At 42.7% G+C, this 26,385-nt stretch overlaps 3 protein-coding genes across 3 annotated transcripts in view; 2 read left to right on the top strand and 1 right to left on the bottom strand.

Moving 5' to 3' along the window:
* Positions 1-1,921, top strand: part of oxct1a (3-oxoacid CoA transferase 1a) — a 49,276-nt gene extending 47,355 nt beyond the window's left edge. Inside the window, exons 16-17 of the mRNA XM_062417551.1 lie at positions 1,204-1,305; positions 1,401-1,921. Coding sequence (XP_062273535.1) covers positions 1,204-1,305; positions 1,401-1,436 — 138 coding nt within the window. The 3' untranslated portion in view covers positions 1,437-1,921. The remainder of the gene's footprint in view (positions 1-1,203; positions 1,306-1,400) is intronic.
* A 2,125-nt stretch (positions 1,922-4,046) lies between these two features.
* On the bottom strand, positions 4,047-7,279 carry LOC133979357 (uncharacterized). The gene is given in 5 exon segments (XM_062417869.1): positions 4,047-4,719; positions 4,721-5,522; positions 5,629-5,692; positions 5,784-6,977; positions 7,163-7,279. Coding segments are annotated over 5 exon segments (2,850 nt in total).
* A 4,038-nt stretch (positions 7,280-11,317) lies between these two features.
* Positions 11,318-25,314, top strand: plcxd3 (phosphatidylinositol-specific phospholipase C, X domain containing 3). The gene is made up of 6 exons (XM_062417182.1): positions 11,318-11,420; positions 21,234-21,490; positions 21,736-21,909; positions 23,356-23,531; positions 24,180-24,281; positions 25,158-25,314. The coding sequence occupies exons 1-6, from the start codon at positions 11,318-11,320 to the stop codon at positions 25,312-25,314; spliced, it is 969 nt and encodes a 322-aa protein (XP_062273166.1).
* Positions 25,315-26,385: the final 1,071 nt, after the last annotated feature.

The raw sequence follows: 26,385 nt of genomic DNA, 5'->3' as shown, positions 1-26,385 counted from the left end.
CGAGAATAACGTCATAATATTACGAGAATAAAGTCATAATATTGCAAGAATAAAGTCGTAATATTACGAGAATAAAGTAGTAATTTTATGAGAACTCTTACAAGAAAGAGCAGTCTTCCCCCTGCGAATGTTGTAAACATGGCTCATATAATGAAAATAATTATTTTGGTTCATAAAAGAAGGCTTTAAAGCAGTAATAACAGGTCTGTTGCCTGAAGGTCTGCAAGCATTAGTGCATCTTTTTTAATTGCTTATTTTCAGAAAACCAAACAGTACTTAGTTTTTAAAATCTCCAACATGACTGGTATTTTTCCCTTTAGTGTAAATGACAGGTTTCTTCACAGTACTTTACAGAACGTTTCCATCTTCCAGTCTGGTCTTCAGGACAGACGACTTTGGCCATATACAGTATTTCATTACACTCTGAGATGTTCAAATCTGCAGGGCCCTAATTTGTGAATCATTCAGACTCTGTTGTGCCTAAACCATGTGTAAGCGTATCTGTGAGCATACAATCAGGTTAATGGACAGTCGATATAGAAGTGTCATCATGCCTAAAGGGATTCCCAAAACACATAAAACTCAAAAATACTATTTTAGCTATGTCACCATAATTTATAGATGGTTGTCAACTATGGTACAGTACCTGAAGACATGCTTGACACTGTACACAATGTTGCTACAGAGATAACGCAGTGTTTTGCTTGAGTTTAATGGGAACTGAGATATTTATTTGAAATTAAAAGGTTATTTTGTTTTAGCATCAAAATGCACATTTTTCTTCCATTATTGTTAAAAAAAATGATGTTCTTTCATGATGTTTCAACCGTTAACAGTATTGCAGCAATTAAAAACTAATTGCACACTACTTTTCAGCTTCTGAGAGTGTCACAGTCAGGGATGGTGCTCTTCAGAGACATGCCACCAATAATTGCGGCTATTTGTAATCTATGAATGACACTGAAATGGTACTTTCTCCCTCTTGACATTGATTTTTTTAAAGAGAGGTTTGTTCTTTAGGGTCACTTTGATAATTGAGGCCTCCGCATCCTTGTTTGTGACCCGAGGAACGGCAAATCACACAGTTCAAATTCATCTATTAAAAGAAATACTCATTCAAACCATTCTGTCTTAATCACCCACCCCCATATCCTTTTTGCTTTCCCTCCCCCCCGCTCTTTCTGCCCTGCTTCTTTTCACCAGGCGGTGTTTGATGTGGATAAGACTAAAGGCCTGACTCTGATAGAAGTTTGGGAGGGAGTCACTCCTGAGGATATCAAGGCATGCACTGGCACAGATTTTGAGGTGAGTAACATAACAGTTTAACTACCAGTGTTATATTTTAGTTGGTGGCATCAAGGATCGTAACCATGTGTTGTGTTCCATCTGGTGTCTTCTAGGTGTCACCCAACCTGAGAGCCATGCAGCAAATCTAGAAAGGCATGTAATGGATATAAGAAGTGTCTGTCTTTTTCTTTTTTGTGTGTGTCATTTCGTATGTCTGATAAGCAGCCTTTAATGTAGTAGCATGAGACCGGTAAAATAAGCTTACAAAACATAAATGTTCAGGTTCAGCAAGCAGTCAGAAGGATTCAGTCATCACTAATATTAACTGAATGCAATTTACAACATGCATGGTTATTTTTTGTGATCTGATCTGACAAACAATCAGGGAACATCACACTGTTGCCTATTACACCACTAAGTCATTGATTTTATCTTCCCTGTAGCTACTGCCAAATAATTCTTCAGAAAATAACATTAAGGATGATTCTCTATGTTCTCTATAATAATTGCAACTCTATAATAAATGCAACTTTATTAGTATTACGAACATAAATGATACAAAAACAAGAAATACTGTGTCTTCCGAATCATAGTTACTGTAAGGTCAAGTTATTGTACTAAGGTAAAGGAAGTTGAAATGTTGTGAATTTTGAAGATAAATAAGTGCTGTAGGTCAAGTGATTCCTCATTTAGCACAGAAGGAAATGTGTATGTAGTTATGTAACCTTGTTCTACACCAGGTAACAAATAGTACTTGAATTGGACATCCAAACTTAGATACATTTTGTGTTGTTATTCATTTGGAAAAGTAAGGGAAATGTAGTTAAAATGTCAGAAACATGTTTGTAATAATCAGCTCTGCCACAATGACTGTTTGATGAATTGTCTTTCTTCTCTCAGCCTCAGAAATTTCAGTTGGAAGGCATATCGTACATTTCAGAAAATATGAAGCCTTAACATTTTTTACTCTGAATTTAGCAGTTCCCATGCCTTTGTACATACAATAAAATACAACCTTGCGTACTGAGTGGAAGAAGCAGAATTGTATTGTTTTTTTGTGGTGTTTTGTCTAAATCTCATTATTTGTGCATAAAAAGAACCCTTTTGTGTGTTCAGATTATTCAGCTCATCAAATCGCATGTCGATTGAAAGCAGATTACTGCTTTGAGGGTGATTGCTTCTGACACTGTACAGGTTAGAGCGTTTTATATATGGATGGTGGCCCTGCATTGACATTCTTGATGGGATGTCTCCACTCAAGTAGAGAGGCCCTGCCATTACCTGGGGGGTGTTACATAACTGGAGAACTCAGCCAGTGGTTTCTTGGGTTCAAGAAGATCAACTAGGTTGATTCATCAAGCAGAAAAATGGAAGAAAGTGACAGGGGCTGTTGCCACTGGCTGTTAATGTTAATCCAGCACATCCTCTCATGAGTCAAACTAGAGTGGTACCCTACAAGCCCACATATTGTAACCTAGTTCTCATACTTGCGCTGGAACACAGTGAAGCAAGGAATTTGAGAAACGTGGCAGGCTTTCACTGGTACAAATGGGTTTGAACTTAAGCAGTACTTGAACTGAGTTTTTTGTTGTTGCAAATGAAAACATTTAAACATGAGTAAGTGCTTTATTTTATATATTTATTGAACATTGTGGCTATGTTTTACATGCAGGGTGTTTGCAAGCTACCTGGAATAGTGGTAAAAAACTAACAGCTATTTTAACTCGTGAGGGGAGGCTTTCACAAAATTTACGTGATTTATTTTTTATGGTATGCATAATGTTCCTTTTAATTGTTTTTTTCAATACTGATCATGTATAAATGTTACATCCAACAAGGAATATTGGTAATCAATGATGATGAACCATAGTGATATTCTGGGAAATACATAATTTGACAGTAATCTTAATGTATTTTAGGACATGACAGTGAGAGTGGTTTCTGATAATGCAGAGTAGTTATGTAAATATTGACAACATTGATCTTGTGAGTCCACAGCGGTTTAGTTTTCCACAATTGCTAAGACACATTTCTTAAAGCCTTCCACCCTTTTCTCAGAACAGCAAACACAAAATACAATTGTCAAACTACACTCTCAAAACCTCTGTCTCTCCCTGCAAAATCCATCGCCTCAAAACAGATTTATCTGTGTTCAAAATCAAACACTTTTTCAGACCACAGCCAGTCCAAATAAAAACACTACTGAGCATTTGTTACAGCTATCAAAACATGGAAAACAGTGTTCAGGGCATGTAGCTCCAGAATAAAAGCATTTTCCAGAACAAATATACACAACTTTGTAAATCATAACTCAGTTTAGATATAGCTTATTTAAGTACTGCAAGCAATACAGTCTGTGGATTCAGCACCAGCATACAGTAAAACGTTGGGTTACTTAACGTAATCCCTGGTTCTTTGATAACAGAGTGAGGTGTTTCACTATGGGAATCGCCTTGGCGTGACCTACTAGGGAAGCTCCAATGACACAACGTCTGTCTGTGACAGACAGGTCGAGCTGTGCTGGGGCCCCGCCCCTCATACTCTTACAGCCGACCGGCCCCTAACTCCTCATTCTGGAACGGTTTCTTTCCGTGTCTATGCGAGGAGGGACGTGATGGTGAAACACCTCACTCTGTTATCAAAGAACCAGGGATTACGTTAAGTAACCCAACGTTCTTTTTCTAACTTCGTTCTGTGTTTCACTATGGGAGATATAGCCCACTACCGGATTGCATCAGTCTCCCGAAGCCCTGGACAATTCAAAGCCCGGTAACGACAGATCCTGGTCTGTTTGCCTCTAGCACCGCCTGCGCTACAGACGGCCCTGAGACATCCAGCCTGTAGAACCTTACAAAAGTGTGGGGCGTAGCCCAGCTTGCCGCCGCACAAATGTCCTGCACTGACACTCCCCTGAACAGGGCCCAGGATGTGGCCATGCCCCTGGTGGAATGAGCCCTCAAACCCTGGGGGGGCTGCAAACCACTACAGCCATAAGCCAGAGATATGGCCTCCACAATCCAGTGGGACAACCTCTGGCGGGACAACGGCTTGCCCTTATGTGGAGTGGCACAGAACACAAACAGCTGGTCACTTTTCCTGAACCCAGCTGTCCTGCTCAGATACACATGAAGCGCCCTGACCGGGCATAATGTGTTAAGCTTCTTCTCCCCAGCTGAGGAGAAGGGAGGCGGGTGAAAAGCCAACAGCTCCACTGTGGGACACCTGTAACCTGACTCCACCACCTTAGGCACAAAAGCAGGGTTGGGCCTGAAACAAACCTTGGTGAGCCCTTGTGAAAACTGCAAACAGGAAGGCCGTATGGATAAAGCCTGTATGTCGCTCACTGTCTTTGCTGTAGTCAAAGCCAAGAGTAAAGCTGTTTTCAGAGAAACAAACTTCATCTCTGCCACCTCCAACGGCTCAAATGGGTGGAGAGACCACGGATAGCTCCCACAGGGGAACCAGGGGTCTGGAAACTGGGAGCTTGCGCCTTGCACCTTTCATAAAACGACAGACTAAGGGATGTTGCCCGGCGGGCTTATCCCCAAAGCCCACGTGGCACGCAGAAATGGCAGCTAAATACACCTTAACAGTGGAAAAAGCCTTGCCTTTGTCCACCAAATCCTGCAGGAAACACAGCAGGTCCTCTACTGAACACTGGAAAGGGATGATGTGCTTCAAGTCACACCACTCCTCAAAGACCCGCCACTTGCCACTATACAGAGAGCGAGTGGAGGAAGCTCTTGCGTTCTGGATGGTGTCAATGACCTGCTCTGGCAGGCCTGCTGCACTCAGACTCCACCTCTCACGGGCCAAGCCCAGAGTGCCATGCGGTCTGGGTGCGGGTGGTAGATCTCCCCGTTCGCCTGGGACAGAAGATCCCTGCGTATGGGGAGTGGCCACGGTTCGCCCGTCAGCAGCTGTATTATTTCCGCCATCCAGTGTTTGGATGTCCACCGAGGCGCTATCATGATTAGTGACAGGCTCTGCTCCCTCACTCTGATTAGAGTCGGGGAGATCAGGCTGAGCGGGGGAAACGCATAAAGCAGCACGTCTGGCCACGGGTGTGCTAGAGCGTCCACACCCAGAGGTGCATTTACGTCCGACAGGGAGAAAAACAGCGGACATTGCGTGTTTCCTCGCGAGGCGAATAGATCTACGGCTGCCCGGCCGAATCTCCGCCAAGCTTCCACTCTCCGTACAGGAGATTGCCCCGGGACAGGAGATCCGCTCCTCTGTTCAAAACGCCCGGTACGTGTGTCGCTCGAAGAGACAGGAGCCAAGTGCTGCACCATAAGATTACCCTCCGAGCTAATCTGTGCAGCTGCAGTGATCGCGTACCACCCTGGCGGTTTATGTAGGCCACCACAGTGGAATTGTCTGTCTTTACCAGGACATGGCGACCCTGGAGAAAAGGCAGGAAATGCTTCAATGCTAGAAACACTGCCCAAAGCTCCAGAACATTTATGTGGGAATGAGCCAGGCTCTGATCCCACTTTCCATTCACTGATCTGCCCGACAGCGCCGCTCCCCATCCTGACAGGGACGCGTCCGTTGTCATGGTTACACGTGACGTCACTGCACCCAGCGGAACCCCCTCCGCGAGAGCCGCGGTGTCTCCCCACGGTCGGAGAGCCGCCACACACGTTGACGTTATTCTCAGCCTGCGGTTGAGATGACGATGTGGACACAAGCGCAGAGCCGCGACCCAACGCTGAAAATCCCTCATCATCAGTAGCCCCAAATGCACGACAGAAATCACTGACGCCATGAAGCCCAGCAGGCGTAGGCACAATCTGAATGACACGACTTTCCCCAGCTTGAAGAGGGAAAGACACTGTGTTAATGATGTTAACCTCCCCTCTGATAGCGTGACACGATAAGAAAGAGAGTTTATGCTGAGACCCAGGTATTCTGTGCACTGAGCTGGCACGACTCGGCTCTTTGCCCAGTTTATATTGAACCCGAGATCCCTGATATGATTGATCACCGTAGCGGAATCCCTGACCGCTTGTTCCCGCGATCGAGCGCATATCAGATAATCGTCTATGTACGAAAATATTCTGATACCCCTGCTCCTCAACGGAGAGAGTGCTGCTTCCACACATTTGCTGAACACTCTGGGAGCTAATGATAGCTCGAAGGGAATGGCTTGATACTCGTAGGCTTTGCCCTGAAAAGCAAACCTGAGAAACTTCCTGTGTGCGGGATAAATGGCGATGTGAAAATATGCGTCCTTGAGGTCGATTGTAACAAACCAATCGCACGGACGGATTGACTGACAGAGTACTTTGTGTGTCAACATCCTGAATGTGTACTTTCGTAGGTGTCTGTTTAACACACGAAGGTCCAAAATGGGGCGAAGGGACGCGCTCCCCTTCTTGGGAATGCGGAAGTAACGGGAGTAGAAACCCTGTTGAGCTTCCTCGCGCGGCACAGCCCTGATCGCCTGTTTGTTTAACAGCGACACTATTTCGTCCTGTAGAACACGGGCTGCCTCCCCTTTTGCTACTGAAACCACCACGCCGTTGAACCTGGGTGGTTTCATAGCGAATTGAAGTCTGTACCCCTGACAAACTGTTGACAAAACCCACGGGTGAACTGCGCATGCGCGCCAGCTTGCCGCTCGGGTAGGTAACGTGCTCACGTAGTCGCACTGTAGTGACGTCACTCGGCGCGACTGGGGAGACCTGTCTCCCAACAGAGGAGCGTGAGCGCCCTCTGTGATAGTTTTGAGGGCATGACCGTGTTTTGTCTTTGTTTTGTTTATTTTGTTTTGGGGGAACACACTCGCCCTTGGCACACTGCCTGGTTGCGAGGTTTTGAATTTTATTTCTGTTAGAAAAGGTGAAAGTGCTTGGTGACACTGAATTACCCCCTGACCCCGGCTCTCCTCCTCCAGAACGTGGGGGGAGAGAAGCAGAGAGGCCTCTGGACCACTGAAAACTGCCAGAGTCTCTGAACCATGAACTGTGGGGATTCTCCTCTTCATGGGAGGCGGGGAGGGAGAAGCAGGATCGTCAGGACGACTGCTTCCTCTTCGCGCCTCTGGGGTGTTGGGGCCGGCTCCTTGCTGCGGCTGCAGCAAAGGAGTGTTTGCCCCATGGCCCTTGGTTCTGCTGAGGCTGCTGGTGAGGCTGCTGCCCGGTTGCCTGCCTCTGCGGCCTGCCTCCCCATTGTCTGCCCCTCACTGCTGCGGCCGCCGCAGCGAAGCCAGACCTTGGACTCTGGTGAGGACGAGGGGTGGGCTTCCTAGGAAGACAGAGGTTGAAGGCCTCACCCTCCTGCTTTCTCAGGCTGCTGGTCTCCCTCATCTTCTCAAGCGCGGGGCCGAACAGACCTTTGGTTGGGTCGTACGGTGCATCCATGACCTCAGCTTTCTGGCCGTCGCTGAGGCCAGAGAGGTTGAGCCACAAGGCCCTCTCCCCTGACACCGCAAGCCCCATCACTCTGCCGCAGCCCTGAACTGCACCTCTTGAGGAGCGCAGGATGAGGTCGTTGACGACGCAGATCTCATCCCAAAGGGCTGGGTTGGGCGCCCCAGAGTTGAGCTGTTGCCCCATCTCCTCCAGGATCTCTGCCTGATATGCCGACAGCAGTGTGGTTGCATTGAGGGAACATACAGACTGTGCTCCATACATGTACATCCGCTGGAAAACGGAGGCGGTGAGGCGCTCCGCTTTGTTGGGCAGAGAAGTGGTGGAGGAGGCTGAGAGAGAGCGCTGGTTGGGGTGGAGGTGTAGAGCCACTGAAGGCTCCACTGCTGGGGGTACGGCCAACCCCAGTTCTCCCATCCCGTGGATTTCCAGCTTAGAGTAGCCCTTGGTTGGAAGCTTACTCTTAAATGGGCTGGACCAGAACCGGCTCATTTCCTTCATGCAAGCTGGTACTGGTGGCAGGAGTTGCTTTGACGGTGGCTGGGCTGGTGGGAGCCTTTTGCCGTCATACAGATCTCTCTCTGTCCCCTCAGCGTCCTGGGCTGCCGGCCACTGTATTCCTAGCTTAGCCGCAGCCCGTTTGCAGACCTCATACAGATTACTGTCCACTGGTGGAGCAGTATCTGATGCGCTGGGGGGTCTGGACTGCTTGATGGGAAAGGTGGTATCATCCTCCTCTTCATCCATCTCGTCCATATCGAGGAGGTCAGAGTTGGCATCGCCCTCTGCGTCCTCAGTGCCCGGCTCCCCCTCGAGGAGGTCCTCAAATAGGGGAGGCATTTCTGAGGGCTCATCAGCCATCAGGTCGGACCACTCTCTGGTAGCCGGTGGCTGATGGGTGATGGTTGCTGTCTGTGGGGTGGCTGCTGTCAGGCATGGGTCCTGTCTGTTAGCCACCGCCACTCTCAGCCTCCTTTCCAGCAACTTTTCTGGGATCGACGCACAGTGGGAACATGACTGAGGGTCGGCCAGAGATGCTTGGGCGTGTTTAGCACCCATACATACAATGCACATTGGGTGAGGGTCCCGTCCCGAGATGGTGGCACCGCATGGCGCGGGGCACAGGCGGGATGCAGCCTCTTTCCCCTTCGGCTCCAACCCTTTGGCGGGGGTCGAGGCCGTGGACATGGTGTCTGGGAAGGGAGGTAAAGATGTGAAAATACAGCCGTATGATGCTCGCCGTAACGCGTTAGCCCGACCGTATTAGCGTTAGCACCTGGGGTTTAGCCCAAGCTAACCGCGAACCGTGAGAGTCCGCCCGCCGTGACGTGATAGCAGGACTCCCGGTACTCGGTTCAGCTAACGGAAACGGTGCTAGCAGAAAAACCGGTTGACTCGCCGTAACGCGTTAGTCAGCGGGTAAAAGCTACACAGTTGCCGGCTATACCAGTGAGCTAACCCGGTGTAGCCAGGTAAAAAAAAAAGGCTCGCCTCGACGCGTTAGCCTGATGCTAAATAAACACAGTTGTCGGCTGCCTCGGTAACTTAAAACTGGGCAGCCGAGCGAGCAGCTCACCACGACGCGGACACTGCGGTACTTACTCGGCCAATCCAAACCGAACCCGGAGCCGCGTTCGGCGACGTGATCCTTGACGGTTCGTCTGTGAACAGTTGAGCGGGTATCCAGGCTAGCTCGGCTAGATTAGCTGAGGGAGCTTCTCCTTCCTCACGGGAAGAAAGCGAGAATGAGGAGTTAGGGGCCGGTCGGCTGTAAGAGTATGAGGGGCGGGGCCCCAGCACAGCTCGACCTGTCTGTCACAGACAGACGTTGTGTCATTGGAGCTTCCCTAGTAGGTCATGCCAAGGCGATTCCCATAGTGAAACACCGAACGAAGTTAGAAAAAGAACTACAGGACTGAAAAAGGACAAAATGTAAATGAAAAGCACATTTACCCCATCTGTGCCATATCCAGCCTTGACCACCCACGATGGTGGAGGACCCCATGATTACGTATGACTGCACAAAGTGTCACATTGCCACCATTGACCCTGTCTGAGATACATTCAAACCACGACCCTGATGCGTTGGACGATGCAGTCAATGGTGGAAAGGCTGACATTGTTGATTCCTTCTAAATTCGCATTGTGTCTTGCAATTCTATGAAAAGGGAATGCACAGTTATAAAAAAAATATATATACATGAAGTAAAAACAGCAATGGACCCCTTCACCCCTGGACTCCCCACTCTCCTTATTGGCAAAGTGATGTCCTGAAACGTGTGTACAGTAAACTTTTAATGACCTAAATAAATGTTTACTGTACCAGGTTGAGTTGTATTCTTTGTCCTGCTTCCCTCATTGTCATTCCATGAACAAGAACATGTGACATTTGCTTAAATGCTGAAGCTGCTGAAGTTACTGTCCTTGGTCTTGCTCTTCCTTGTCCCCCTCCTCTGTCTCTCAGATTGTTTTCATCCATTGCTGGTATCAACCTTCAACTCACCCGTGCTGCCTTCTCTCTTAAATGGCTTGTATTGGTTTTATCGCCTCAACGTGTGAACAATTTAGAATTGTCACGTATAAGCCACAACATCTGTGCTGTAATTGTGTTTAGCTTCTGCCACCTGTGGTTCCCACTGTGTATCACCAGCACATCACAAATCTGCATCTGCAAATTGTGTCTAACTAGTATAAATTGTGTTAAGGTTTTGCCAAAAGATTGATCAGTTCAATAAATGACCACTGGGCATTTTGTTCAAATAATGGGTTTTAGTGTTTTAGCAATTCACTAAAAATTTGATCAACCCTTCCTCTCATGTTACTTCGCCTTCAACATGGATACAGAAAAGAAAGAGAAACCTCAGTAGTTACCTGGTTTGCATTTGTCATGGATCCATGTTTGTAAAGGTCATCATATATCATGTCATACATATCTTGACAAATCTATTTTACCAATGTAACCTAGTTTTTGGAATTACTCATGTTTAAGCTGATCACCACAGTGCAAATATGTAAGTTATTCATTGTCACTGCCATATTAAGTGCAGATAATCACTGCCATATGGCTCCCAGCTATTAAAGTACATGACCCCAGACGTGTGCTTATTTCATTTGGGAATTACAACAGATTTCAGTCTCATTATGAACAGCTAACTTGTTACTATCTCGTAACTCTCTACAAAAGCATATACAAAGAATATGATTAGATGCATTTCTCCACTACTACAATGCCTATATTCAGTTAAAAATATCGGTCCTTATAGCTTCTTTGAAGGCTTTTAATTTCGTTGTAGCCTAAGCTGATTAATAATTATTAATAATTCCATATATCTTTTTTTTCCCAGATTAGATGTAAAACTGAAACGTGCATTCGTTACAGTGATATTACTGGAAAAACGAATGATGCCATATTTTGATCCGTCCGTCCTCATTTTCATATTTGTGCTACCTACCATTGTATATCGCTCTGGGGGGGTGTGGACTGGCTGCCTTCGGTCTCACTGATGCATGTGTGCGAGCGTGAAGCAGAGAGAAAGAGTGTGAGTGAGTGAGAGAGAGAGTGAGTGAGAGAGAGAGAAAAAGAGAGAGAGAGACGCACTCCAGGTTGGCGCAGGCACCGGTCCGGAGAACTGAGCGTTGTGCACGGCGACAGCATGGCTTCCTCTCACGGGAGAAGCGACGTGCGGTTTGCGGACTGGATGGCAAGTTTACCGCAGAGCATGCACACTATCCCGCTCACCAATTTGGCTATTCCCGGTAGGTGTTTCTTTATGTGATGTGACACAAGTGTGTTCAGGTGATATCCGCGTGGATTGCATGGTGCATGATTCTAGCCTTCCAGAAAATAAATTAAATAATGAATATGCTACGACTTTTAACATGTAAAATGTGTTCATACATTTTATGCTTTGTGTGTTTCCACTTTGCATGCAGTGAAACTCTCATCACCTAAAATATGGCTTTAGTTTCATTTGTTAGAACAAAGGGTAAGACCTGTTGCGCAACGTGAGAGCCATGTATTTTGAACCGTTCAGCTCCCTCGTGTTATGGTTCACTGTCAGATGATAAATAATAAAAAAAAATAATACCAAGATCATTTATTTCTTCACTTAATATTCCAAACGATGGGGGTCTTCAAAGGGAGAAAACTGCCACGGCCACTCTAAAAATTCCGATTAAAACAGATGGACCATGCTGCTCTGTTTTGTGTAGCACTTTTGGCGTTTGTATTCGGGTGGTGGCCACAGAGGAGAAAAGAGTGGGAGTGGGATGGGTCCAATCTGTGCACTCAGATGATCGCAGCACTTCCCATTGAAAATGAGCTATTGGATCCTTTTAACCAATCAGTGAGCAGGTATGCTTGAACTCCATTCAAATTGTAAACGCTGGTTGTAAAGCCTACCACTGATATGACTGATGGAATGGCTTATTAGCAGCCAGCTAATTCCATATCTGCTGCCTAGTGATTATCACACCTCCACACAAAGCGCTTTCATTCTTCATTCTCTTGCATTTCTAATCCTTTGTACTCTTTTTTTCCTTAATCATCAGTCTCAATCTCTCTTTCCTCTCTATCTACATCTCTCTTGCTGTTGAACTGTAGAACTATACATACTGGGGTTCAGGGTAGCCCTGTGAAATGATGGCATCCAATGCAGATGGATCAGTATACAATGAGGCGGGGCATGGTACCAGCACTGACCACAGCTCTGAAGGATGTCAAAGACTAAATTTGCTATTCATCATAGATTTCATCTGATACTATTGGTCATACATGGGAGACAGAAACAGCATGTCATGTAGTACCTCATGTGCATAATTTTGCTGAATCACATGACATGTGTTGTGTTACACCACAGTTTATCCATGGCAAGGCAGCATGGGAGCATGCTCTGTCCCATTTAATTAGGTATCATTACATCTTATTGGCCTTGCAGCCTTCAGCTCAGCTGTTCTCAGTCTATCCTCCATTTGGATGCAGATTCTGTAAACATCCTCTATTTCTGTGCACATTATTGTGTTTGTGTGTACACATTTGGCATAATTTAGCAACAACCATGTGTTCCTATTGGAGTGTATGTCTGATTTCTTTCTATAGTGTCTTATATTTCAGATCACATTGTCTCATTTGAGACCACAGCATATCAATTCTTTGTTCAGGCAGGAATAGAACTGGGACGGACAAGAAACAAACGAGACAACTGTTTTGTATCCTCCACAAGTTTAATTTTTTCTTGTATTAAAAAAAATGTATTAAGTTAGAAGCCTGCTGTACAATCCTCAGCATCAAACCAACGTTGCCTCCAACTCAGCAGCTGATGGTTCAGGACAAAGTATTTTGGCAATTTGGAGTACTCTGCCATGTGGGTGGGGGTGGGGTGCGGTGGGAAACATGGCATCTATTTGCCATGTTTCAAGTAATTGATATATGAACTAATGCAGCCAAACAATTTCTGTAGTATAGGAGGATACAGTATATGTCTATACATGCAATACATTATAGACTGATGGTTGTGCCTCTGACTCAAATTTACCTGTCCAATTTCTATATAAAAATAATTTAAATAACAGATGTGCTGATCTTGCACTTTCACCTCCCTTCGTCAGGGTGATCAAATGGTTAGTCTATTTATTTGTTCATCTCTTTGTATGTGTCACCAAGATGAGTAATTAAAACAAAGGTACCTACCTCCATACTGTATGAATGTACCATACCAGTAACCTTACAGGCGGGCACCAAATTACAGGTCCATTACAAGGCCTTCAATGACATATTAAGTCAGGGTAAACTGTTACATAGTCAATAATGGTAAAATGTCCAATCGTGCTTGGATTTTTAGTGATATAGGCCAGTGGGGAAATATTGGTTGGAAGATCTTAGGTGCCTGGAGGAGAAATAAAAAATGGTGCCAATCCACACAGCCATTTAAAAATAAAAGAATCTTAAAATTAATTCTATGTTTAGTTGGAAAGCTGCAGGTGAAACAAAGTCTTCCCCTAACAAAGAGTTACAGTAATCAATACGTAAAGAGATGAAAGCATGTTATACAGTCTCTGAGTCCCTAAATAAGAGTACATATTTTAATTTCTCAATGGGGCAGAGTCGGAGAAAATGTTTGTTGTACAGTTGGAATTAGATGGTCAAAATGTGATAACCTCTGCTCTTCTCTTCTTTAGTTGAAGAACATTTTAAACCATCCAGCAATCCTCAAGGCAATCAGGGAAGGTTTTTAAACAAGGTTTCAAGGGTGTATACAGTTAGATAATATCAGTTTAACAGTGATAAGACATTTTATGTTTTCTAAAAACATCCCACATTTCATTAGAATATAATAGGCCCTGAAATGTACAGTAACTGTGGTAGATAGGTGTAGGGGTAAACAATCAATCCTGTCCTTAACTGATCTGTCTTGCCAGTCCGAGGCCATGACCTTGAATACCAACATCATGGTTGAGATGGTCCAAGAGAATACAATGATTGGCTTTGTCAAAAGTATGAAAGATGTCTAACAAAATTAAAATTGCACCATTTTGAAAATCCAAAGACACCAATAAATCATTTGACACTCTCAGCTCTCCTCACTTTTAGGAGCGCTGACTTTGTGCTGACAGGAATTTGTTCAGAAGAAGTGGGAGAGCTGTGGAGAGCCAGCTTTTTCGCTGCTGAGTGATTTGTTCATTTAGAGTTATTACAGAGTTATACAGTTGTTACAGTATAATTTGACTCACAGCACTTCAGCAGCCAAGTGCTTCCAGCAAATATTTGTGGTTCTATTATTTGTTTTGTAAAAATAAAACGCAATTAAGATCATTTTCATGACCATAATCCATTTGGTCCTCTGCTGCTTAGAACCACCTTGTTTGTGCTTTTAGACATGACTCAGCTCAATCTGTTGGCCTTACATGACCCTTTAGTCTCACGGCATGCCAACCTATTGAATCTACCCATCAGTTGACCTGTGCCAATACTACACTAGCTAATTGGGGAAAGAGTGAGGGGAGGAGCAGGAGAGGAAAGGAAAGGAAGAAGGAGTTGTTACAGATTAAAGATGGAGATCATTAAAGGGAGGGAGGGAGTAGTTACCATTTTCCCTTCCCAAGCTGATCAGTGGGGGGCATGGTGGGCTGTTTTTCTCTAGCTATTGTTAGATCTGCTAGGTGAGTGCTGCAGACTGCCTGACTGTGCATTTGTCTGACTGAGGTGGTCTGCAAAGGTGTGCTGCTAGAGATACTGTGAATCTGTTTCCATGTGGTTATGTCACCATGAAACAAGTTTTACTGGAAGAAACATTTCACTCCCATTGTATTTAAAGGGGATTTTCAGTATTTTTGCTGTGGGTGTTGACCTATGACTGGGAGTATGTGTAGATTTGCATGAGCATTTATCTGTGTCTTACAGGTGTGGACAATTACTGATATAATTGAACAACTTGATGACTACTAAATTTACATAAATTAGCTTGGCACTGAAAAGTAATTAGATAATCTAGGTCTTGTTAAAGATGTATTTATTGATTTCTGTCTATTAAGGGGCACCAGAGCTCCAATACTTGGTTTATAGCAAAATACTTCAAAATGAATGACATTTGATGATTGCGATGGGGCTAGTGTGCATATATGCTAAAGTAAGATGGAAAAATGGCATATAGATCTCATCAGCATTTTTGTATTGTCATTGTGAGCCTGATGTTACAATACACCTTAAAATGTACTGTGCTTAACAACAGCCTCACTGAACCTCAAGCATGGCTGTAGACTGTTAGTTTAGCCTTGTTTAAAAAAATACTTTTTGTTTTTACATGTCAGAAAAAATATATACTTGATTAACATTTTGACTCTGAGTTGTTTGATTTTGTTCAAAGCATAAACACTCTTGGTTTAGATGAGTTACTTTTCCTGGGATAAAACAATGCCCTCATAAGGCCAAATTGTATGATATGCATGAGTGGGCTCAAGGGAGACATATTTAGCCTCTGCACTGGCTGACTGTAACAGCTCAAGGCTTTATCAGAGGTAAGAAATGAATAGCATACCTTGGGCTGGGGGAAAAGGGTGAAAGCAATTGTATTAAGTCAAGATATCCTCATAGGCAATAAAAACAAATCTGTCACAGAAGGGGCATCTTTAGTCTTGCTGTCCCCGGGCACAGGGAGAGGCAGGGCCCAAACTTTTAGCTATAAATCTGCCCATCAGTCCCTTGACTAGATCACTGTGCTGCCATTTAAGTCCCTGATCAAGGAGGATGAACGGTATCAGATGCTAGGATAAACATTAGTAGTGCAGTGACATGTTTGAAGGGCAGAAAATCAGCTAGAAGCCATTGATAAACAGAAGATGTAAAATTCAAAACAATCAAAGAAGAAAATAGTTTGGAGGGAATAAGTTTGAAATTGCTCAGACACCAGTCCACACATTTCATTTTTAGATTTTATAACTAAGAGCTGAGAATCTGTTTTAAGGCTGTTTTCTTACAAAGAATACTAAACTTCAGGAAGATTGCTTGTGCATTGACATTCATAATAACCATGTAACTGAATATACTTAACCAATGTAATCTGTCAACTTTGTCCCAGATATCCTCTGCTCACCTGGAAACTTCTTAATTTTACAAGTTGTTTAAGTAAACCGTTCATCAAAACATCTTGGAAACTGGCAGAAATGGTTAGTTATGGATTCACCACATTCTGCTTTTGCCCCATTATTGGTAGTTAATTGAGTTTCCAGCAGGATGACATTCATCCTGATTATAAAAGTCAAATAATTCAGCCTCTTGGGAAATGTATGTGGCTTTTGTGCACTGTTACTCAAAATAATGAACTTAAAAGAAAGACTGTAGTAAATTGAACAGGAGTTTGAACAGTAGAGGGTTGCAGATAATATATTGAAAGATCAACACTTGAGGAATTACTACAAAATCATTCAGGAAGATTCATGCATCTCAAAGGCAGGTTAGTAAAGAGGAGAGACGACAGGGAGTTTGAAGCTTATATTTATCTTTTAGTATCACTTACATCAGCTCATCTCGACCTTGTTCCTTCCCATTCCCTTCTCATTCCCCTCTCCTCTCCTCTCCTCTCCTCTCCTCTCCTCTCCTCTCCTCTCCTCTCCTCTCCTCTCCTCTCCTCTCCTCTACTCTACTCTAGTCTCCTCTTCTCTACTTTGCATCCTAAAATAGATCTTGAAAGAGTCTGTGGTGTGCAGTAATGATTTGTGATGAAAAAGGGCATAAACCACCAGTGGTCCAGAATGACTCAGTTAACACAGGTCAATACTCTAAGGTAACAGTCATCAGCCACCACTGCCACTGCCATCATCATTATCACCATCACCATCACCATAACCATCACCATCACCATCACCATCACCATCGCCATCATTAACTGAATCACTGCGCTATCATTGTTTCAGCCTTTATCTGTCTCTCTTTTGCCCTCTGGCTCATTCTCTCTCTTTTCACTTTCCTCACATCTTCTTCGCTGCAGTAGGACATCAGCCTTTTTATGTCTGTATCTGACATGTGATTATGTTGCTGATGTGCAGGGAAAAAGAGTTCCTAAAGTTCTGCACTCTTGCACTGTTTGGCCATTGTGACTGTTTCTTCGACATTACAAATGAAAAGCTGACATTCTTTTGTATTATTCAGGGATTTTATTATTTTTGTCCATTCACATATCTTCACATCTATCAAGACTTATTCCATTAAACAGCATAGCAGAAGACAATTCGAATGTTTTTTAAAAATGAGCAGGTCATTCTAAATGATGGTCTGCCCTTTCAATCAGTGTGATCAGATAGACCAAGAGCATGTTATCTATGTATATATTCACCAATGAATTACACATTGTGTTATAAAGAGCCTAAGGTTTTTTCACAAAGAAAGTAATATGTAGATTTTTTGCCTGGTTGTCAATTGATTCCATTTAGGAAGCAATGGTAATAATAGTGCTTTTTAGTATACATACACTCCATTCTATAGTCATCATCTAAATATAGTCATTATTTTTGTCATAAAAGTTCTGACAGTTACACATTAAAGAGAAACAACAAAAAACTGTTAAACGTCATATTGCCTATAGTCCGTGAGCCAGAGGGGTTGGTCGTTACCGAAAAAGTGGCAAAGGCTACCATACCTTTTCTGAAAGCCTGGAATCTCAGCTTTTCAATGATGTATGATGGCCATCTGACAAGAGTAGCTGTTTTGAGTTATCACACATAATGTAAACTAAGGTTGAGAAAAATAATGCGTATAAATCAAGCAGAACACTGACAGCTACTAGTGGATGTGGAGTCTTAGGTCTTGTAGATAATTGCAAGTAAAACAAGGTAAATGACTCAATTTAATTTGTATGGATTGGCATGGATTAGCATGGATTTTTGTTGTTGATGCTTGATTTAAAAAATAAATGTTTCTTCACATTTTCAAATGAGCGTATTATTTTGAGACATGGCACAGCATTTGAGTGTAGAAATTACCTTAAAACATAACCAATAATTATCCATATTTAGACCTCAGGTAGAATAGTTTGTTGGATTGCAGTTCCTGCTTTGTCTGCACAGCTCTCGCTGCAGATTCTTACAGATGTTCTTCACACGCAGCAAATTATTTGGCCCTCCAGGGTTGATATTGTTCTTTTTTATTCAGAGAGATTGTTTTTTTCCGCAATGTAGCATATTGCACAGACTTGATGTCATACATATTTAAAGCAATGCTAGTTAGCAAAACACAAACAAGCTTTATTAGTTTGCCTCAGGAATTCAGCTTTATTACAGCCTGTTAAACTACAGACTGCTGCATGATCCTAGGGGACTGTTGAGTTTAGTTTATATGTACTGCACTTCTTTCCCTAAGGTATCCTAACAACGATTACCCCAAGAATGCCCAGATCTTCACCTATTATGTCTGTTGCGGGACTGAAATCAGCTAGCTGTTAATCGAGCAGTCCATTAACAGATTGGTTGAACTAAACAACAAGCTTAAAGAATTTCAATAGGCATTTTTCACTTTATTATGATATTTTATAGACAGAGCCATTAATAGAATAACAGAGAATACTGGTAGATTAATTGATAATGAAAAATCCTTCAACTGCAGCTCCAGTCAGTTGTGTTGTTTGTTACACTCCTTTCAGGACTGAAGCGAAATCACTGTCTGCATCAACAGAAGAGGCAGCTGTTGCAACCGTTTAAGGTCACACTCTGTTACACTGTGACCCCCAGCCTGTAGTGATGCTGTTTGCTGCCCTGCCCCAGGATTCAGCTGTCTACCCGGCTTAGGGTCATTCTCTGGGCCGACTGCAAAAATCTGGCAGTGGAGTATGGATAGTTCAAGGTCGATTAAGGCTCTGTGTCTGTGCGTGTTCGGGGAGGGAGCGGGGGTGTGTGTCTGTCTGTGTGAAGGAGTGAGAGATCATGATGACGCAAAACGAGGATGAGAAATTGATTGCAGTGATTAGAGCAGGAGGAGGATACTAGAATTATTGCCGGCCTATTTTGCATAACGTGTATACAATCACACACGCATGCGCTTGCACACACACACACACACACACACACGCACACACACAGACACACAAACACACACACAAATTTAATCTTTTGTCATTCTCTCAAACAGCCATGAAAGGACAAGTGACCTTTAGGCCAAATAACAGATTTAACCTTGGATTGGTTTCAAGGAAACGCTCAAGTGACACCCAGGAATGCATCAGCGTATTGACAGATTTTTACTGACACTAAACAGAATCCTTTAGAACTGTCTTCTTCTGTATTCTTTTCTTAATACAACTCTTAAAATGGTTGTTATTAAATAGGACCCAATGGTAGTGAATGGAAATGTGCTTGTGATGCTCAAGACATGGAGAGTACATTAGAAAAGAGACAATTTTCCAGTCACTCAGTCTAATCCATGGACCACAGGTGTATGAATTCTGTGATGTTTTAGATAGATGACGATTTGCAGCACAGTTTTTATGCTAGCATTTTGATGGCAGGTCAACTTGTTCATATCAAGTACATTTGAATTTAAGCAGCAGTTCCACAACCCTGTCTGAGAAAGGTCAATACAAGTCTGCCTGTAAAGCTAGTTGTTCCAGAAAAGGTGAAATAGCTGTAATACAAATGAGAAATATGTTGAGTCAAAGCCAGTAGTCCTTTTTCTTTTTCCTAATTTTTCATCTTTAATTTTCTATCAGAAAATATTATCTGGCCTCTTGCAAATGCTTTAAGACCTTCCCATTAATTTGATTATGTAATATCTAGCATATCATTTGCACTTAAAAAAAATATTGCTCTGAAATAAAATTAGCAAAATCTAGTAAGAATGAGTCAAAGCTCTATGTGGTTGTGTTTTTTTTTTAGATCCATGAAAGCAGTATCAGTCATAGGAGAGGACAGGTTGGAAATAACTCATATATGTACTGTATATAAGGATGAAAAAGATACATGTGGAAGTTTGAAGGATTATTTACAGTGACAGAGAATCTGTCCAGCACTGGGTTTAACCACTAATAATTAAAGTCTCTTCATTCAAAATGAACACCCACAGGGACATATAATATCATAGAAGTCCATGAAAAAAAAAAACAAGTGAAATTGACGGTGTCTTAATTGGAGGCATTTACTCATGCTGCATGTTGACCAAAAGAATAGACGTGCCGAATAATGTTCCAGTACAACTACATACAATACCTGGGATTGCCATCAGTGAACAAAGAGATTTGATTTGTGTAAGACTATAGTCATACCCCATGCTCTTGCTAACATGAGATATCAAATATTGCACATGTTTTTCCACATTTGACTGGGTTATATTCTGTGCATTTTACAAGGAGAAACTTGAGTTCCATGCATGCTCAGATTCCTCACATGCTGCCTTTCTGTGACAACTTTGACAAAAAAAATCCTCATCACAAAGTCCTACATAATTGTCATTTGTGAAGCTTGCAACCACACCTCATGCCCTTCCTCAGTAGATTGACTTGCTAATATGTTAGGTCACAACGTGACCATTTCCATGACAAGTGAGACTTTGCTAAGGAAGGCCATGAGATGTGGCTGAATATGTCTGAAACAAGAAATTCTGACTTGCTGTTTCTATAGTCAAGAGTATACAGTAAGCTCCTCAACTCAAATTAAGTCAATCTATTTAAGACTACTGAGCGAATACACTGTCAGGTGGACTATATTGCACCAAAAATTACAAGCAAACAATAACAGATGGTGTACAAAAGATAGAAACCACCAACATTGGAGGATTCACCATAAAACTGTATCGTATAGGTGAAAATAACACAATAATAAGATGAGCGTTGTTCTGTGAGACTGCTATTCTGCCCAAGAAATGTGATGCGTGAAAAATATCAGTCTGTGTATGCACAGACTTACTTTTTTTCAGCTGACAGAGTTCATGGCTTATGACCACAGGTACTGTTATACAGATATCAGTATTGTTGCCAGGGCATTTAGATTTTTCCCAGCTCTGACCCACTCTTACATCTGTGTCCCACCACTAATATAAAACAGGCAGCAGTCAGGTACCTTCATGTAAACTCATGTTTGTGTCCTCTCCAGGTTCCCATGATTCCTTCAGTTTCTACATTGATGAAGCGTCTCCAGTGGGCCCTGAGCAGCCAGAGACAGTACAGAACTTTGTTTCTGTTTTTGGCACGGTGGCCAAGAAGCTAATGAGAAAGTGGTTAGCTACACAGACGATGAACTTCAAAACCCAACTGGAGGCTGGGGTCCGTTTCTTTGACCTACGCATCTCCACCAAGCCCCGTGACCCCGACAACGAGCTGTTTTTCGCCCACGGGCTCTTCAGTGCCACAGTCAGTGAAGAGTTTTGGTGGTTTTTGATTTGATTCGTGATTGTGGTTGCTAAGAGATTTTGGTACATTTGTGTGTGTGGCAGCATATTTATGTGTGAGTGCAAACTGGGAGCTTAAACATACAAGGTCATTCAGATAATTTAAGTACATCACAAGTTGTTTGCTTCCCTACATTTTGAAACTTAAATGTCATAAAGTACCAAATTCACATGTATTGTTCATATTTGTGCATGGTTTTTTTTAAGGTCAGAGAAGGCCTTGAGCAGATCAGTAGCTTCCTATCATCTCATGCCAGAGAGGTGGTGTTTCTGGACTTCAACCACTTCTACGGTGTGCAGAACCTGCACCATGAAAAACTGGTGGCCATGTTGAAGGAGGTGTTTGGAGAGAAACTCTGCCCTGTCGTCTTCGCCCAGGAGGTACTGTAGAATTGAAGGCTGTCTAATTACACTTGAAGGGTAATTCCTGTATTTTTCAACCTGGATCCTATTTTGGGTCTCAGTGACTAAATTTTAGAATCAGTCCAGTATTGAAATTCAGCTTCAACTTTCAGCTTGGAAATGGGATGCAATGTAAACTTAAGGAGGCAAAGTATGCCCACTAAAAGTACTTGTTTTGACAGGTTCAGATTGTTATTACAACCGTCAAAACTAGCTAGCTGCAGCAGCATTATGGCTACCTGCATAGGGGGCTACAGTTAGGATAATCCCAGGGAGTTAGATTAAAACCTGTCCTCAAACATTTATTTCAGATGCTTCTTTCCCTGCTTGATTGAAAAAGCACATATCTTGTGTTTAACTAAAGGCATCCCTAATCATTGTTCATTCTTCCTCTCAACGTTTGGCTTTTAAACAGATATCCTCTTTCCATGTATGCTCAGATTCCTCACATGCTGCCTTTCTTTCTTCCATTTTCTCACATTCCACTACACTTCATCTTGACATGATAGTGTATATGAAGAACTGGGAAGAAAGAATACCAATCAGCTATAAAATTCATCAACCCTTCACTAACTCCCACGACTCTGCCTCCACTCTAAGATCATAATGTCCTGTCAGGTTCTGCTGCCTGGGGGGAGTCTGATGTGAGGATGTGAGGGTGAAGTGTAGAGACAAAGAAAAGGCCTCTGGTGGTTTGTAGAGTCTGTGAATGAACATCTCCTTGGTGCTGTCACAGTTGCTCTCCTACACAAATTGAATCCAATCCTACACACTTAACCCACAGTTAATGTAAAGGTTATTGTATAGCTAGAAGGTCAAAACCAGAAGATCTTATGCATATGGGTCTTTACTGGGCTGTCTTTGTATAATTTGAATTATTTGAAATGGTATGGATATATTTTTGCTACAATCTCACTCAATCTATCCATACTATATATTGTAACAGAACTAAAACGTGAAAAGGATGCTGCAAATCCTTTGGTTGGCAAACACGGTCTGTTTGCATTTATTTTTCTGAAAAAAATGAAAACCGGGAATACATGTAAATACATGCACAAAAGAGATTTCTAGCTGGTAGTTTTCATTTTGTGAAAATGTTTTACTTGACCAAAAATCCAAATTGAAACTATTCTTTGTACTCTATATATTATTTAGTCCTGTATTTATTTTCTTGATATGCAGTACTTTACAACAGTAGATATAAAAAGTGGTTGTCTTCAGTAATAGCATACCTGTTCTTCTTTCCATCCATTCAAATAAACATAGACCTAGTAATTAAGCTGTCAGGTGAATGTTTGAAATTATCTTTGTCACTTAGCACAATAGGTGCTCTTTACTGTTCAATACTCATCAGCTTTTTCTTCTCTTGTCATCTCCCATGATGTCTGCCCTCATGCCTGAATGCACACCTCCTTCCATCCCCAGGTGACTCTGCAGTATCTGTGGGAGAAGGAGTACCAGGTGCTTGTGTTCTATCACCACCCCATGGCCCTGGAGGTGCCCTTCCTGTGGCCAGGCCAGATGATGCCCTCTCCCTGGGCCAACACCACTGACCCAGAGAAGCTGGTTCAGTTTCTCCAGGCCTCTGTCACTGACCGCAGGTCAGCCTCTACACTAAAAATGTGTTTTATTCATGAGGTTAAATGGAACCAAATTCCTGTTCTTTCTGCTTGAAGTGATCATATACTTGTTTTATGTTTTATAACATTACAAATGACTCATATAGTCCAGCCACGAAGGGTCCTTCTAGTTTGATTTTGTTTTCTTGTTATGATGAGTTCAGGAAGTAATGACCAATGATTACATTCGTTGTAGTTAGTTTAAAATAGCTTACTGTTTCAACTAACACGAGTCAGACTTGCTCAAAGGGAGCAATGCACACAATATAACAATCTGTGGGCTCTGTGACACTTGAGCCTCTTAAAGAAAAAGAAAATAATTTCTCACACTGAAGGCTCACTTGCTTAAAAATGCATTTAATCCCAGTGGAACAACATTCATACATAGTACATCTAAAGGAAACTGCTGACATAAACCTGACATAAATTTGCATGTGAAAATGTAAGACTTTTTGCTTCTTTTAAGTCACTTAAAGTAATTAATTCTAAACTAAAAAAGTAAGTCAAGTGTATTTATATGGCACCTTTGTGGATCAGATGTCTTAAGGTGCGTGACATAGGTAAATAAAATGCAAAAAAGACCAGTGAAAATACAGCAAAAATAAATTGTCTTCTTCTTATCTCCTGCAGGAGGAAGGGAACCTTCTTTGTGTCCCAGGTTGTTCTCACACCAAAGGCCAGCACAGTGATGAAGGGTGTGGCTAGTGGACTGAGAGAGACAATCACAGAAAGGTGTGTAAATCTGTGTATGTGTGTGTGTGTGTGAGAGAGAGAGAAATACAGAGAGAATGAGCAAAATATTTCACACTTGTGTTCAAAATAATACTGAAATTGGTTAAGATGCAGGATCAGCATCAGTAGTTGCACTGGATATTACCCAACATATACAGGAGCACTGCAGGATCAAAAATATAGCAACACCTCAAGCCACAGAAGTGACAGGATTTACCCACAACAACTCTCACAATAACATTTTGTGGTGGCACATGCACACACACACACACACACACACACACACACACACACACACACACACACACACACACACACACACACACACACACATAAACATCATCATATGTGAGTCATTGTGTCATTTTATAACTAAATCCACAGGCATGTTGGTTTCTACAGGTTTCCCCAGGCATTTGACACTGACCTCATTCAAGTTTTTTTGAACAGCTGCCAGAAACCTTGGGCAATGCTTCTCATCTTTCTCCTCCCTCTTTTTTATATTTCCCCTTCTATGTATTTTTTTTTCTCTCTCTGTGATTTATCCTCAGCTTTGTCTGTATTTCAGTCCCTTTTTAATGTCACCAGTTTGGGCGAGGCATCTGCAGGAGTAGCACCCTCCCTTGGTGCTCGCCTCACATGAACATGTCCAGCAAGTGTTCAGAGTGTCATCCTCGCAGCTGGTGTCTGGCTTGCAGACATCCCATGCTGCGTCATAGAGATCTTTTATCACAGCATGCCCCTCTCTGTACTAAACCAGCCAACCATGAATCATCCCTTCTTTTTTCCCTCCCTACAATTTTTGTCACTTTATTTCCCCCCTTCGCTCCTTCCCCTGATGTAGGTCTCTGTGTGTGTTTTCATGCATTCCCTCAGGGCCTTGCCAGGAATGATGCAGTGGATCAGATCCCAGAGACCCGGGGAGAGCGGCATCAACATTATCACAGCTGACTTTGTGGAGCTCGGAGAATTTATCAGCGCCGTCATCACCCTCAACTATCACCTGGATGAAGAGGACGATGACGCCACCTGAGAGCCCGCAGGGGGCATCAGGGAGCACAGTCAACACCACCAAAAGTGGCTCGGTCTGTGCTCTCACTCTTTTCTCTACGGCATTTATTTCAGGAGAGGAGCTACTCCTTTCACTTTATTTAGGGCTATAGTGAAATGAAAAATCAAATAGAAATGGTGGTTGAGGGAAGTCAAGCTGGGATTTGGAGAAAAAAACATCTGTGTTTGGTTGGAAAACTATGAGAACGAGGTTTTTTTTGTTTCTTATTTTTCAGAAAACTAGTTTTACTTCCAAGTGAGATGTTCTTTAATTCTTGTGCTGTAAAAAATAACTGCTTTTTCCACACAATGCACTGTTTTAGACTAACTACTTCATCAAGGGTAGGTTCCCTCAGAGCATATCAACTTTCTGCTAAATGTATTGGTACATCATTCTCGGTATTCTAGTGACAGTGACAGTCTTTTTCAGAGGTTATTTAAAAAAAAAAAAGTCTGTAAATGAAACCACTGAAATGTAGGCTGGTGTAAGTATCTAGCAGTTGTTTGTCTTGTTTTTTTCAAACTATATGCATCCTCAAATCACTGCAGGTGTTTCTAAAAACCCAACCAACAGCTTGTGTTGTGTCTCATAACAATATGTTTATTCAACACATAGACATAGAAATGAAGTAAACTTGCAGCCTAGACATCAATTAGACACCTATGCAGATTGGTTGTGCATTGATTCAACTAGCCAGTCTAGCTGAGAAACATGTGCCAAGCACATGTCTACTTTATCTTTGGTGCATCTAAACTAATTTTCCCATTTTCAGTATGTTTAAAACTTTAAGAGAATAATCAGCCTTTCGCTGCAAGGTAACTTACAAAAACAATTTGTTTAGGAAAGCTAGAAATACAATCACTGCTACTAGTCATTTTTAATGGTTAGAATCCAGCGTGACAGGTTTATTGGATTTTCTGGTGGGTGCTGAGTCGTGATAGCCAAGTATAAAAATACAGTGTGTCTGGCTACAAGAGTGTATTCAACGTCCGTGTATCCTCTGCTGAATGCTTGCCCCCTGTGTGCGTCTATACTTACTGCTGTAGTGCAGTA

The sequence above is a fragment of the Scomber scombrus genome, chromosome 4 (assembly GCF_963691925.1).
Source record: "Scomber scombrus chromosome 4, fScoSco1.1, whole genome shotgun sequence".
NCBI classification, from domain to species: Eukaryota; Metazoa; Chordata; class Actinopteri; order Scombriformes; family Scombridae; genus Scomber; species Scomber scombrus.
The sequence above is the reverse complement of the archived record's forward strand: the minus strand, read 5'-3'. Positions and strand labels throughout refer to the sequence as shown.

Bases quoted from the DNA above. Each gene is read 5' to 3' on its own strand.
- plcxd3 (XM_062417182.1), top strand. From the start codon at position 11,318: ATGGCTTCCTCTCACGGGAGAAGCGACGTGCGGTTTGCGGACTGGATG. The intron at 11,421-21,233 runs GTAGGTGTTTCT...TGTCCTCTCCAG, and splicing joins CACCAATTTGGCTATTCCCG to GTTCCCATGATTCCTTCAGT. The intron at 21,491-21,735 runs GTCAGTGAAGAG...GTTTTTTTTAAG, and splicing joins ACGGGCTCTTCAGTGCCACA to GTCAGAGAAGGCCTTGAGCA.